Here is a 12,527-nt window from a genome sequence, read left to right on the forward strand (position 1 = left end):
CAGAAAAGAGACCCTGCAATCTGTTGGAGGGGTTGTACTATAAACAAGAGCAGGAAGGCTTCAGTGTGCCAGGGAAGAGCAAGCTGTGTAGATAAAAGAGGCTGCTTCAAAAGAGTGGAGGGTGACTAATTTTCCTTGCACCGGGTGGCCACAGAGCAGGGAAGAAGTGGTCTTCACTGTGCTGGCAGTCAGAGGAGGGGCAACCTTCCCATGCTAGAAAAGCTCACAGGAAAGCCTCTGCAGGTCCTCTTTCAGCAGAGTTTCCAGGGCAGCTGGATTCAGCAAACTCCAAATTTTTTCTTCAGTGCTGCATAGATGCTCGGGGAAAGGGCCTGATTCAGAGTCAACTTGCATAGTAGCTGGGCTGTCAAATGGGCCAGAAGGCCACAGTCCTTGATGTGCCTTGATGGCAGAGGGAAAGTAGAGGGGATTAGCAGCTGTCTAAGAAAAGAAATCCAATGAGAACTGGATGCCCCGCCCCCCAAACCCAAGCACCCCCTGGCCCTCCAAGCAGGGCTCTGGTTCCCCATTAGGAAACTTAGACCCCGCTGAGGACCTCAAACAAGAGCAGAGGAAGCACACCCCACAGCCTGCAGAGGACAGGTGCTGAAAAAAGTATTCTGGTCAAACCCTAGCAGCCCATGAGAAAGGGTTTCTCCAACCAGAAGCAGCTCTGCCAGTCCAGGGGCCTTCTCTGACTCTCCTGCCCCAAGACCTTCTCTGAAAAGCTGACCCACATGTCCCCAGTCCAGCCACTTCACTGGTTTTAGCTGGGAAGGAACTGATAAAGCTTATGAGCATGGGATTAATTTATTTTAGAAGGTGCAACTACAAGTTCACTGCTGGTGGAAGACTGGCACATTTGGGCTCTGGTAATGGTGTCTCTGAGCTCAGTACAGGCTACCAAAACCCTCCAAGAAGCTGAAGCATCTGAGGTCCGTTAGCCTGGGCTGATATCCAGTTGTCTGCTGGAAGGCCTTGCTACACACAGCAGCTCCGCATGCAATTCAGCCCCAGCAGAGAGCACAGGCTGGCCACACATCTAGGATGAAGGCAGCCAGCTCTGTCCATGTGGAGAACCACCATGGTGTGTTGGCAAGGCAGTGGAGTGGGGTGAATACATTCAATATGACAGCAGTAGGATCTCCTAAAGAGCAACTCAAAACCCCTCAGATGACAGTCCATGAGATTCCAGAATAGCTCTGGGGTCTTGGGTCACTTGTATTTCGGATATTAGCTGCTGCTTATACAAGATGTACAATGAAAGCAGTTCTGTCCTCATTTGGGAGCCAGCAGTCAGGACCAGCCAGCCCAGACCATGAGAGGATGTTTAGAGCACGATCCAAGTGATGGAAAGATCCTGGTAAGAACAGCACTAAGAATCCCATTTCCTTATGTTTTTTTCACCAATGGGAGCATTTCTGTGGAAGTGGGTGAACCATTTCCTCCGCAGCAGAGCAGGGGTGTGCTAACCCTCCCAGTCCTCCCAGGATTTTCGTACTGCATCTCTGCTCCCTGACCCAGTACGTGGAGGGTGAGTCCAAGCCACTGCTGGAAGCATGTTCTGACTGAAAGGACACCTGGAGTGCTACCAGCAAACTGCTCGCAAACGGCCTCTCATTTTGTAGGTCTGTTCTCTGCATGGCTGGGCTGTTCCTTGTGCCTCGCTGAAGTTGTGCCATATGGAGCAAATGCTTCAACGTCTGTCTGTGTGTCTGCCTGACCGTGCAACCCCAGAGCTCTCTGCAAACGATGCTCTGCTCTCATCATTTTCATGAGCTGGGGACAGTACCTGAGAGGGGCTTTCTTCCACTTTTCCCAAGTTTATTTTTTTTCCCGCCAGATCTATCAAAGCATAAGGAGCCATCACCAGAGACTTGGAACTGGATAGCTGCTGGGGGAGAAATGGTGGCTGGAAACAGTTGCAGGGTTATGCTCTGCATGTTCTCTCTCTCTCTCTCTCTCCTCCATATGTGACACTGGGATCTGGTTTAGCTTTGGGCAGTTAAAAGTGTGACAAGAAGGAGAAAAAAAAAGGTCTCTCACCCGTTCCGTTCTCTCTGTGCGGCATAGCCAGATGGAGTCTGCTGGCTTGCAGGGGAAGAAAGGGCAATGGCAGAGGATCTGAACAGAGACCACGGGGTTGAGCATCCTTTCCTAGCAAACCTGCTCTGCAGTGAGGGGGCCTGGAATCTGGAAAAAGGTTCGACTTTTTTTCTTAAGAGAAGCTGGGACAAAACCCTGGACCTCTCCTCAACCTGATGGTTTTCTTTAAAAGTGGCATGTTTGCAAGCGCCTGTGTGCACATGGCGTGCTCACGTCTGTACGTGTGTGATTCCCAGGTGAGTAACAGCACTCCCAGGGTTGTGCTGTGTGTCGAGTCGCACCTCGTTCTTGCTGCCTGCCTTGTTTTTCTCAGGCTGACGAGCTCCTGACTAATGGCAGTCACTGCTGCTTAATCAGGAAGCAATTTAAGGATAACCTTTTCTAATTAACCAGCAGAGAGAAGAACGAATAAACTGTGAAACAGCCAGCTGGCTTCGGTGTCCCCAGCCAAAGGGTCTGTCAAGTGGGAGAAAATGGCATCTGGGGACAAGGATGGTGGCTCCAGACCTGCCAGTGGGCAGGGTACTGAACTTCAGCGATGTTATGTCAGGGGTTATGGCCTGGGTCCTGCACTTGGGTCACAGCAACCCCACCCAACACTACAGGCTTGGGGATAAGCTGGAAAGCTGCCCAGTGGAAAAGGTCCTGCGGGTGTTGGTCGACAGCAGCTGAATACAAGCCAGCAGTGTGCCCAGGTGGCCAAGAAGGCCAACAGCATCCTGGCTTGTATCAGAAATAGTGTGGCCAGCAGGACTAGGGAAGTGATCGTCCCCCTGCACTCGGCACTGGTGAGGCTACACCTTGAGTACTGTGTTCAGTTTTGGGCCCCTCACTACAAGAAGGACACTGAGGTGGTGGAGTGTGTCCAGAGAAGGACAACGGAGCTGGTGAAGGGTCTAGAGCACAAGTCTTACGTGGAACGGCTGAGGGAACTGGGGTTGTTTAGCCTGGAGAAAAGGAGGCTGAAGGGAGACCTTCTTGCTCTCTACAACTACCTGAAAGGAGGTTGTCGCCAGGTGGGTGTTGGCCTCTTCTCCCAAGTAACAAGTGAGAGGACAACAGGAAATGGCCTCAAGTTGCACCAGGGGAGGTTTAGATTGGATATTAGAAAAAATTTCTTCACCGAAAGGGTTGTCAAGCATTGGAACAGGCTGCCCAGGGCAGTGGTTGAGTCACCAATCCCTGGAGGTATGTAAAAGACATGTAGATGCGGTGCTTAGGGATATGGCTTAGTTAACCATGGTAGTGCTAGGTTAACAGTTGGACTTTATGATCTTAAAGGTCTTTTCCAACCTAAACATTTTTATGGTGCTCCCCAGGGCCTTTTCTCTGCTTTCTCCCCAGTATCACTCCGGTCACGCACATGGGGATCACGACTGTCCAGGAAGGGCGGCTTGATGTGTATAAACAGGCCTCATGTATAATTAAGCCCCTGGGAGACCCTTTTATTCAGAACTTTGATGCGAATATGAGTAATTACCTTATTATGAAGGTGTTCACAGAATCATAGAACAACCCAGGTTGGAAGGGACCTCAAAAGATCATCTGGTCCAACCTTTTGTGGGAAAGGAAGCCTAGATGAGATTACCTAGCACCCTGTCCAATCTCATCTTGAAAACCTCCAGTGATGGAGGTACCCCACCACGTCCCTGGGGAGGTTGTTCCAGTGACAGGTTGTTCTCAATGTAAAAAAAAATCTTTCTTATATCAAGACAAAACCTCTTCCAGTGCAACTTGTTGGACAGCATGGGGCCCAATATTGATCCTGAAGGACCCCACTTGTGACAGGATGCCAGCCTAGGCAAAACCCATCGATCGCATCTTCTGTGAGTGCCTGTGAGCCAGTTTCCTGCCCATCTCACAGACCACCCCTCCAGTCTGTATCCGGCCAGTTTGTCTAGGAGGCAGCTGTGGGAAACAGGGTCAAACACTTCCCTGAACTCCAGGTACACAACATTCACTGCTCTCCCCATGTAGACAGAAAGTGTTATTTTGTTGTAGAAGGTGATCAGGTTAGTCTGGCATGATTTGCATTTGGTAAATCCCTGCTGGCTTTTCCCAATCACCTGCTTCATTTGGTTTGTGATAGTTTCTAGGAAGACTCACTCTGCTACTTTCCCAGGACTGGAGTAAGACTAACAGCTTGTAGTTTCCTGGGTCCTCTTTTGAGCCCTTCTTGTAGATAGCTCTGAGGTTTGCCCTCTTTCACTCACCAGGGACATCCCTTTATCTCTATCACTCTTCAAAGATTACAGACGGCGGCCCTGCACCAGTGTCAGCCACTGCTCTTAACACCGTGAGGCAGATTCCCCCCCTCACTGCTGACAACAGTGTTTTCACCCTTTCTTGTACATTACCTCCATTTTTTATTCCCCACTCATGGTCACCCATTTAAAAGCCACACACCTTGTCCTGCCAGGCCCCACATCCTAGAAGCAGCTGTTGAGGGAGCCCTGCCACAGCCAGGCAGCACTGGGTGCTGTCTGGGGCAAAGCCTCAGCCCGTGGCTAGCAGCAGGGTCCCCGCACCCTGCATGTGGACCTGACCTAAACCCCTGCGAGAGGGCGACGAGGGCGGTCTCCAGCCCTGCGACTCCCACAGCAAGACTAGGCAGCTCTCAGCGCCCCTAAGATGGCGCCATAAGGGGAAGACTACACTTCCCAGCGTGCCGAGCGCTCCGCGCGCCGTTATTTAGTTCCCGGCATGCGGGGCGCTGCTGGGCGCTTGGTGTCACCCGGCGGCAGAGCGGGGGCTGCTGGGAGTTGTAGTCAGTGCGGCTGCGCGGCCTTCGGCGGCGTACCTGGCCTCTGCCAGCCGGTGGGTGTCCGGGCTTGGGGGGGCGACGCGGCTGGTTCGGGGCTGAGCCCAGGGCGGGAAGGGACCGCGGCCTGCGGCATGGCCCCTGGGCCTCAGTGGGGTGCGGTAGTGCTGGGCCCCTGGCGGGTAGCGGGTGGGGCTGGCGGGGGGACGCCAGCCCGCGGGATGGGGGCTGGGCCCTCAGTGGAGTTTGGGACAGGGGAGCCTGGTCCCTGGGCGAGGAGCGGGGCGAGGAGTGAGCCTCAGCTCTTACAGGGTGGTGAGGAAGGTAGGTCACTGAGCGCTGGACGAGGCAGTGGTGAGGCAGCTCCTGGGAGGTGTGGTGGGAGCCAGGTCCTTGCTCTCCTCAGAACGGCCTTGACCTGTGAGTGGACCTTTCTCAAGGCAGGAACTGACTCTGCCCTTTGGAGTTGAGTATGTATCTGCTACGTGCTGTGAGATGCCCAAGAACTGGAAGGTGATCAGGAAAGATGGAGTGTTGTCCCATCTTTGCTGTTAGGTACCAGAAATATCAAACAGTGACACAAAACTGTGCAGAAATGTATTGCTGTGCCTGCATTTGCCTTTGCAGGGCTGGTTCTGCACTGCAGGGTGTCCCTGTGCTTGGCTATTTTATCAGTTTTGCTAGGATTTGCAGAGAAGAGTGTTCAAAACTGTAATGGAATGGCGTTTTTCTCCTTTTTCCATATGCTTTATGTATGTGGGACTGATATGCAAAGCCCCAGCAGTGGTCAGCATCTACTTGGTGATAATGGCTCAGCATTGTTCTGACAGCTTTGCTGTACAACTAGGATTTCGTGTAAGAACAGTTACATTAATACTCAGTCACTAATAATACTGAGTTATCAATACAATAAGCATTTGTTGGCTGAACAGAGTTGAAACTTCCTGTCTCTTTTTGCCTTTTTTTTTTTTGTAGACTGGCCTTCATTCCTGTAAAGAAGCAGGTGTCTGTGATTAATTCCCAATGCAGTTTTGATTCAGATTTATTGTTTAAATTGTTGAAGATGTCATCAGGCCTTACAGAGGAACAAAAGAGAAGAATTGAAGAGAACCGCCAGAAGGCTTTGGCTAGGAGAGCAGAGAGGCTAGCAGCCCAGAGAGGTGGGCAGGTAGGGATCACTGGACCTCAGGTGAAAGAGCAGAGTCCAGGCAGTCAGGGAAACTTGAAGCAAGAAAACAATCATGTCAGGTTCATTAGCCAGCACCAACAGAATCCAAACAGTCCTGTGGAGCAGAAGAGCTATCTTCAGAAAGATTATAATCATTACACTGCAAACCAACAGATGGCTGGTTCACATGGAGAGCAACAAAAGAATTGTTCAGAGGACTCGGAACAAGCTAGTGGCATTAAGCAGTTCCCCACAACGATCCCAAATTCTCTGAGTTATTCACATAAACATTACTTGGATGGTGGTGGTCAGGAACATGGACAACAAGCTTTAATTAATCTTGGTACATTCCAGCAGCCCAAATGCTACCCAGCTTTCAAAAACCCTACAGAACTATCACATCCTAGATTAATTGATAACGGGCACCCTGATGATACTAAAGATTTACAAGGTCAGAACAAATGTGCCATAAAATACGTTTCACCGCCAAGCAGCGCTACCCCGAGTGATTCAGAAATGCTGATAAAGACAAGCAGACCAACGGAAAGAGAGGAGAGAGGTGGTGCCTCTCAGGCCAGTGGTAGGATGCAGAAGCTGACTAGCTCTGCTGGTGCAGGCTCTACCTTTGAAGCTGCCTCTTGCAAGAAAGCAAATAGTGTTACAAAAGGAAAATGTGTGAAATATGGGGAAGACCGATTCCAGGTTGAAATAGGGTATAATGCTGATCTCATTGCCGTGTTTAAGAAGATACCAAGCAAAAGCTATGGTAAGAATTGATTGTTTGCTGTTATCTCTGTTTCACGTTGAATCGAAGTTTCAGTGTCTGCTGGAACTGTAGTTTCTATATGCTCTTAGGAGTGCAACTGTTGCTGGAGTGGAATATATGGTATTAATGGGGAACTGGAAGAGTAAAGACAGCTGAAATTGGAAAGAAATTCTGGGCATAAATAGCTTGAGCTTGGATTTAGCCAAGAAATCAGAAGCCCTACTTTATGAACAGTGCTCTAAGAAGTTTAGTGATAGCAGCTGGTCAGAGTCTTTTGGGAGTGAAGAGAAGTTATTCATAAATTGGTATGGAAAAATGGGTCACTTCAGCTGCAGTTCAGAGCTGATGAACTGATTCTGTTCACTGGGTTACTGATAGCAGTAAAGTCTCCACCTTTTGGCTTGCTTCTGATCTTTTGTCCCTGCCTTTATTTGTTATATTCTACTTTTGTTTCCCCCCAGGTGTTGCTGCTTCCTGTGAATGGCTGCTACATTCTTCTTGTCTTAGTATTGATGTGCCCTGTAGCTTTTTTGGTGTCATGTAGCTGTAAACCTGGGCATACTGTTTTTCAGATGTGTGTTGAAAAGTTTGCATGAGTAGAATGAATTCTGTCTTGCCTTGCATGAACGTTTCACAGCACCACTTTTTTTCTACCCCAAATGATTTGTATTCTGCCCTATTTTAGATCCTGCTACAAAAAAATGGGATTTCAGCCTGGAAGATTACAGCAGTTTCAGTAAGTGAGTTGTTGAATGATAAAAAAAGATCCAAATCTTGACCCCTTTCTTCTGCCTTCCATAACTATTATTTAGATTTGTTATTTTCTGGAGTAATAAAAGTAGTGATACTCAACACCAGTCTTTTAGGCATCTAGCTCATAACGTTTTTCTGACACTTTGTAGTCGATTAGAAATAACAATTTTTCACGTAATCTAAATGCCAAGCATAGGTTTAACTTTTTCTGCCATTGCTGATTTTTTCAGCAACCAACAAGACTGATCATAAGAAAAATACCTGCTGCGCAGGTATTTCATATGAATCTGTATTGAGAACTGAGTGTGTTCCACTGGCTAATGCTTAATTTCTAGGTCCATTCATGTATTTTCTTTCTAAACAGTGCTTTTGGTTTTGTTTTTACATTTTTCCTATTAATTTTGGGTGTCAGAAAAGGAAAAAGGATAATTCTGTAGGGCTTTGAGTGAGGCTGAAAATGAATTTGCCTTTTTTTGGCATAACGAGGATCGTTTTACCTTTTTTTTTTTTTTTTTTTCCCTCTCCTGTCATTTTGTTCTGGAAAGATTGAGGGATGATAGAGGCAAACACTTCAGGTAAGCTTTTCAAAAGCACATTGTTTTGAAGCAAGTGATAAATCACTATTGATTTCAGTGGGAACAGAATTAGGCCTGTGTTGAGCACTTTGAAAAACCCACAGTTGAGTACTGGTATTTTAGCTTCCCATGTGGGTTGCCACACATTTATAATTTAAATGCTTCTGGTTTGCTTGACGTGTATCAAGTACAGATGAGAGCAGAGTCTCTGCACCAAGGAGTTTGCAAATGAAGAGGATGGGTTTTTTTAGAAATCAGGCTTTTTTTTTTTCTCCTTAAAGCTAACAAATATGAGTTCTCTGTGAAAAGTTCCTGTTGACAGGCGAAGACAATATGTGATCAACATTGGGCAACAATATCAGGGAGAAAAAATACCCTGAGCAAAGGGAACTGTCTTAAAAGGGCCTTGGTTTGAGGTCTTGTAAGTGTAAAACCAATTATTTTTAAAATTCTCACTGTTAATTTTGTTCTTCTGAATAATGTTGTCCTGTATGACATTTCTTCCCTTGCACTATACATGAAACGTGCAGTCAAGCCTAGAAACAGATGTTGAAATAAAAGTAAAATATGGGTTGGGTTTTTTTCTGATTTCTTTCCGTATTAGTTGTAGAGGTGAGATCTAACTATGCAATGCTAAAACAATAGCATCTAAAATTTTTCGCTTGGTGCATTGGGAGGAGAAAGTCTAAATTGGTGGTTTCCTAATCCTCTACTTTAAAAATTACTTTCACTTGAGGGTCTTAAACTTTTTCTTTGGAGTAGAAATCCCAAATGCTTGTATTTATTCTGGAAGTCACTTATTTTAAAGTTGGATGAAATCCGAATGGTTGGTTTATTAACTGGTTAGGAAGAAAGTGTCTGAATTTGTTTCTTTCTTTCTCTCTCCCTTTTCTTCCCTTTTCCAATCTTAACTGCTCAACTTAAATTTTGTATGTTTTTGTTGCATATCAGTAAGCTGGACTATTTAAAAAGAAGCAGAGTGGATCATGATGTGCAGCTCAATGCTCAAAGGACTGGATTCACCTGGAGCTACTCTAAACAGCTACTGGATAGGGGAGGTTGCCTCTCTCTACAAATACATGGAGGTGGAATGTTTTTAGTGGTCCCCTGCTCTTGAGTCTCATGGATGCTGGAGATGTTCATGAATCTGTATTAATGTAGTATCCGTGAGTTGGAGTCTTAAGGATGAAGTTCACTATTTTGGTGCTATAAAAATAGAAGAAAAAATGGTTCTTGTTCCTTAACGATCACAGTTCAGCTGTAATAATAAAGACAACATATGGGTATAGATTGGCAGAGACATACAGGGAAAAGTGGAATGTTTATTAGTGTGGATAGCTGTGGTCTCAGGCTAACAGCTGTAAAATGCTGTTCACTTCTCTCCCCATGCCCTGGCATCATGACACAGGTGGTTGTTAGCGATGAGTAAGGTAGGAGTGCAGATGGCTGGGGGGTAGTGCCAGTCTAACTGTAAGACAGTAGAATAAAGGGTGATGGACTTCAGTTACAACAAAGGAGATTTAGGGGTTTGGACTATATTCCTTCCTGATATCCTTCCTACAGTATTGTGAATATACAGCATTTCTCCTAGATGAGATTGCATATCAGATATTGACATGAGGCAGGAGGCAGTTATTTTTAGATCCTTCTCCTTTGCTGTTTGCAGAAGCACCTTTCCATCTTTTCAGGCACATACTATTGATCACCATGCCCCTGTCCCTGCAACTTTGTAAATGAAAATGCTGTGTGGCTGTGTGCAATTTACTGCTGAATTACTGCAGATTGTCCTGGCCTAGTGAGCCATGTTTTGGGACTGCTGACAGAGAGGAAGCCTAATGCAGTGACAATGCTGGACAGGCCCTTGTTCACCTACCGCCACATGTTCCCTTTGCCCCTGCTGTATTCTCTGTGGAAAATCCCACCACCTTGTTCCTCCAGGCTATTACTCTCTCTATTCTTTGTCCCTGTGAGTGAAGGCAAGAAATCACCGTTCCTTTTAAACTTGAAGGTGCATGGTTTGTTCGTCATCCTTTTGTCCCTTCTTTTCCCAAAGTGTCCTGTGCATTGCTTATCTGTGTTCTGTGTTATTAATTTGTTTGTATCTCATGCTTTTCTCACTAGTGGAAGCAGCAAATCAACTTTCGTCAGTAATTCTGGCACCACTGGAAGGAGAAAATGCAGTTGGCTTGGCATTAGGCTCTCATTTCGTTGGCAGTAGGGTTAATTTGAAATCCCTCTTGAAGATGTGTAAGAACTGGAAGAAACCCTCAGCCCTTGTCAAAGGGAAGTGTGTGCTGATCTCTCGCTTGCGGTTTGAGGTTGATATTGGATATTCTGCGGAAGTGATTGGAGTGTTCAAACAGATGGATTCCAGAAATTATGGTGAGTCTCTGGTTGTTTCTGCTTTATTCTAGTGATGTTGGGGCTGCTCTTGGAGTGCTGTGAATGCTTCAGAGGGGAGAGATTGTGAGAGTACATCCCTCTGAAAGAGGATGAGGGTGTGCTTTGGTGAAATTTTGAGAGCTCCTGTAGTTCTGAGATAGTGCTGTATCCGTGTCCTGCCTTTGACTCTGTGCCAGAACATGTCCTCTTCTGGGCCTGTAAGCTAAAGTGATATTTCAGGACTCAGTATGATTACGTTTACTGTTGAGGTGGGATGTGCTGATAATTTGCCAGCAGTACGGAGAACATGCATAATTTCTTGTCTGTATTATCAAATGCAGTTGGACATTCTCATATTTCTCCTGCTTTACTGCATTGTATAATGACTGCAACTGCCTGAGCAGATTGAGTTTACCAGCAGCTTTACTGATGTTTTTGAGGCAAGTGGAACTGTAGAGCACTTTTAATGTTGGCATTCAGATTTCAGTGGTAAATATCCCACCTGTAATGTGGGAAATGAGGCACAGAGTGATGAGGTGACCTGTGCAGTGTCACAGCAGGTCAGTGACAGCATGAGGAACAAATCCTGGGGCTCTTGTTCTTTGGGAAGGGCCCCACCTGGCTTACTGTCACTTCAGCTGACTCTGAATTCACTCTCCCTTCCCTGCAAGTTGTAGGCAGGTGCTACCCAGGGATAAACGTGCCAGATAAGTCTGGCATTCATGTTACGTTTTGGGTATTGATGAGTTTCCTCTGTACTGTCCTGAGCATGTTGTCTGTAGGGTACAGAGATACAACTGAAAGTGATTGTGTTACTGACTGAAGTCAGTTTGGTTAACAAATAGGAACTTTCATGCACATGCTTCATCCCTTCTTGCAGTGAAGAGAAAGTGTTTGCCAAAATTCTTGGGCAGGTGGGTTCATTGGGGGAGCTAATCTTGGCTTGCTCTGGTGATACCACCACTTATAGATGTGTGCTCATACTTCAAATTGTTTGCTTAACGTGAAAGCAAACAGAGGAGAATTGATTGCTGGACAAGGTAAGAATTCTTTTAAAGCAGTTCTGAAATGCAGAGGATATGGACCGATAGCATGCTCTTAAGGACATTCAGTCTTTTGAAAAAGAAACTTATGTCAGTGTTTGTTGTAACTATTGCAGATATGAACACCAGAAAGTGGAATTTCCTGCTGCAGGACTATCCCAAACTAAGTGAGTAGCTGTGTTTTCCTGGCTAGGGATATTTTCTGGGGAGGCAAATAGAATTCTAACCTCATTTCTTGGGCTAAGCGTTTTCACTCTGGGGAGACAAGTTGCTGGCGAACCACAAAGCAGGTGTTTTCCTGTTTTGTCAGACATTTACACTGTTTTGCCAGACTCAGAACTTTATAAATGTGTGTTATTCATGGCAGTCCTTTAGGGGCCCATTGGGAGGCTGGTTCTATCAGATTCTGTGCTGATTTTCTCTACCATTTCTTAGAGCACATGGATGTATTTACTCTCACAAAGTTATTTTTATTGCTGTAATGTACAGCAGCTCTACATGAACTAAGGAGTTGCAGGAGAATGCATTCCTGTGTTCCCACTTGCCAGATTTGAAGAGGTCGGCATGGTGGCTGCCAAGCCTTTCTGTCCTTACAGAAATTCTTACTCTTTTTAGCTGTGCTCCCCTTATCCTCAGTGCCAACCCGCCTTGTTCCCCTTCATGTGTATTTCAATTCATAAACTGGCACAACCACCCCTTGCTTAGAAAACAAACATGTATCAGGCTGTTTTACTTCACATTCTTTAAGCAGTGTGCATGGTGTTGTGTGAAATGAAATAGGACCCAGCAAATTTTGTTTTTCAGGTCAGAGCGCTAGGTTTTCCAGTTAACTGAGGATTTCTGTAGCAACCAGTTCATCCACAGTTACAGTCTGTCTGCTGTCTAGCTGATTTTGTTCAGCCTCATGTGTTACTGCTGGTAATAATGGATTTACAGACAGCACACAACTGTTAAGTTTTTTAATTGATGTACA

The 12,527-nt window shown here is 46.1% G+C and overlaps 1 protein-coding gene across 3 annotated transcripts in view; it reads left to right on the forward strand.

Annotated features, from left to right (window-relative positions):
- Positions 1-4,847: 4,847 nt before the first annotated feature.
- The window catches only part of SMARCAL1 (SWI/SNF related, matrix associated, actin dependent regulator of chromatin, subfamily a like 1), a 45,686-nt gene continuing 38,006 nt past the window's right edge, over positions 4,848-12,527 (forward strand). For all 3 annotated transcript variants that reach the window (XM_054829555.1, XM_054829557.1, XM_054829558.1), the window contains exons 1-5: positions 4,848-4,923; positions 5,843-6,801; positions 7,487-7,537; positions 10,251-10,511; positions 11,671-11,721. In XM_054829555.1, the coding sequence (XP_054685530.1) occupies positions 5,931-6,801; positions 7,487-7,537; positions 10,251-10,511; positions 11,671-11,721 (1,234 nt within the window). In that variant the 5' untranslated portion in view covers positions 4,848-4,923; positions 5,843-5,930. The remainder of the gene's footprint in view (positions 4,924-5,842; positions 6,802-7,486; positions 7,538-10,250; positions 10,512-11,670; positions 11,722-12,527) is intronic.

This window comes from Grus americana, chromosome 6 (assembly GCF_028858705.1).
Source record: "Grus americana isolate bGruAme1 chromosome 6, bGruAme1.mat, whole genome shotgun sequence".
Lineage (NCBI taxonomy): Eukaryota > Metazoa > Chordata > Aves > Gruiformes > Gruidae > Grus > Grus americana.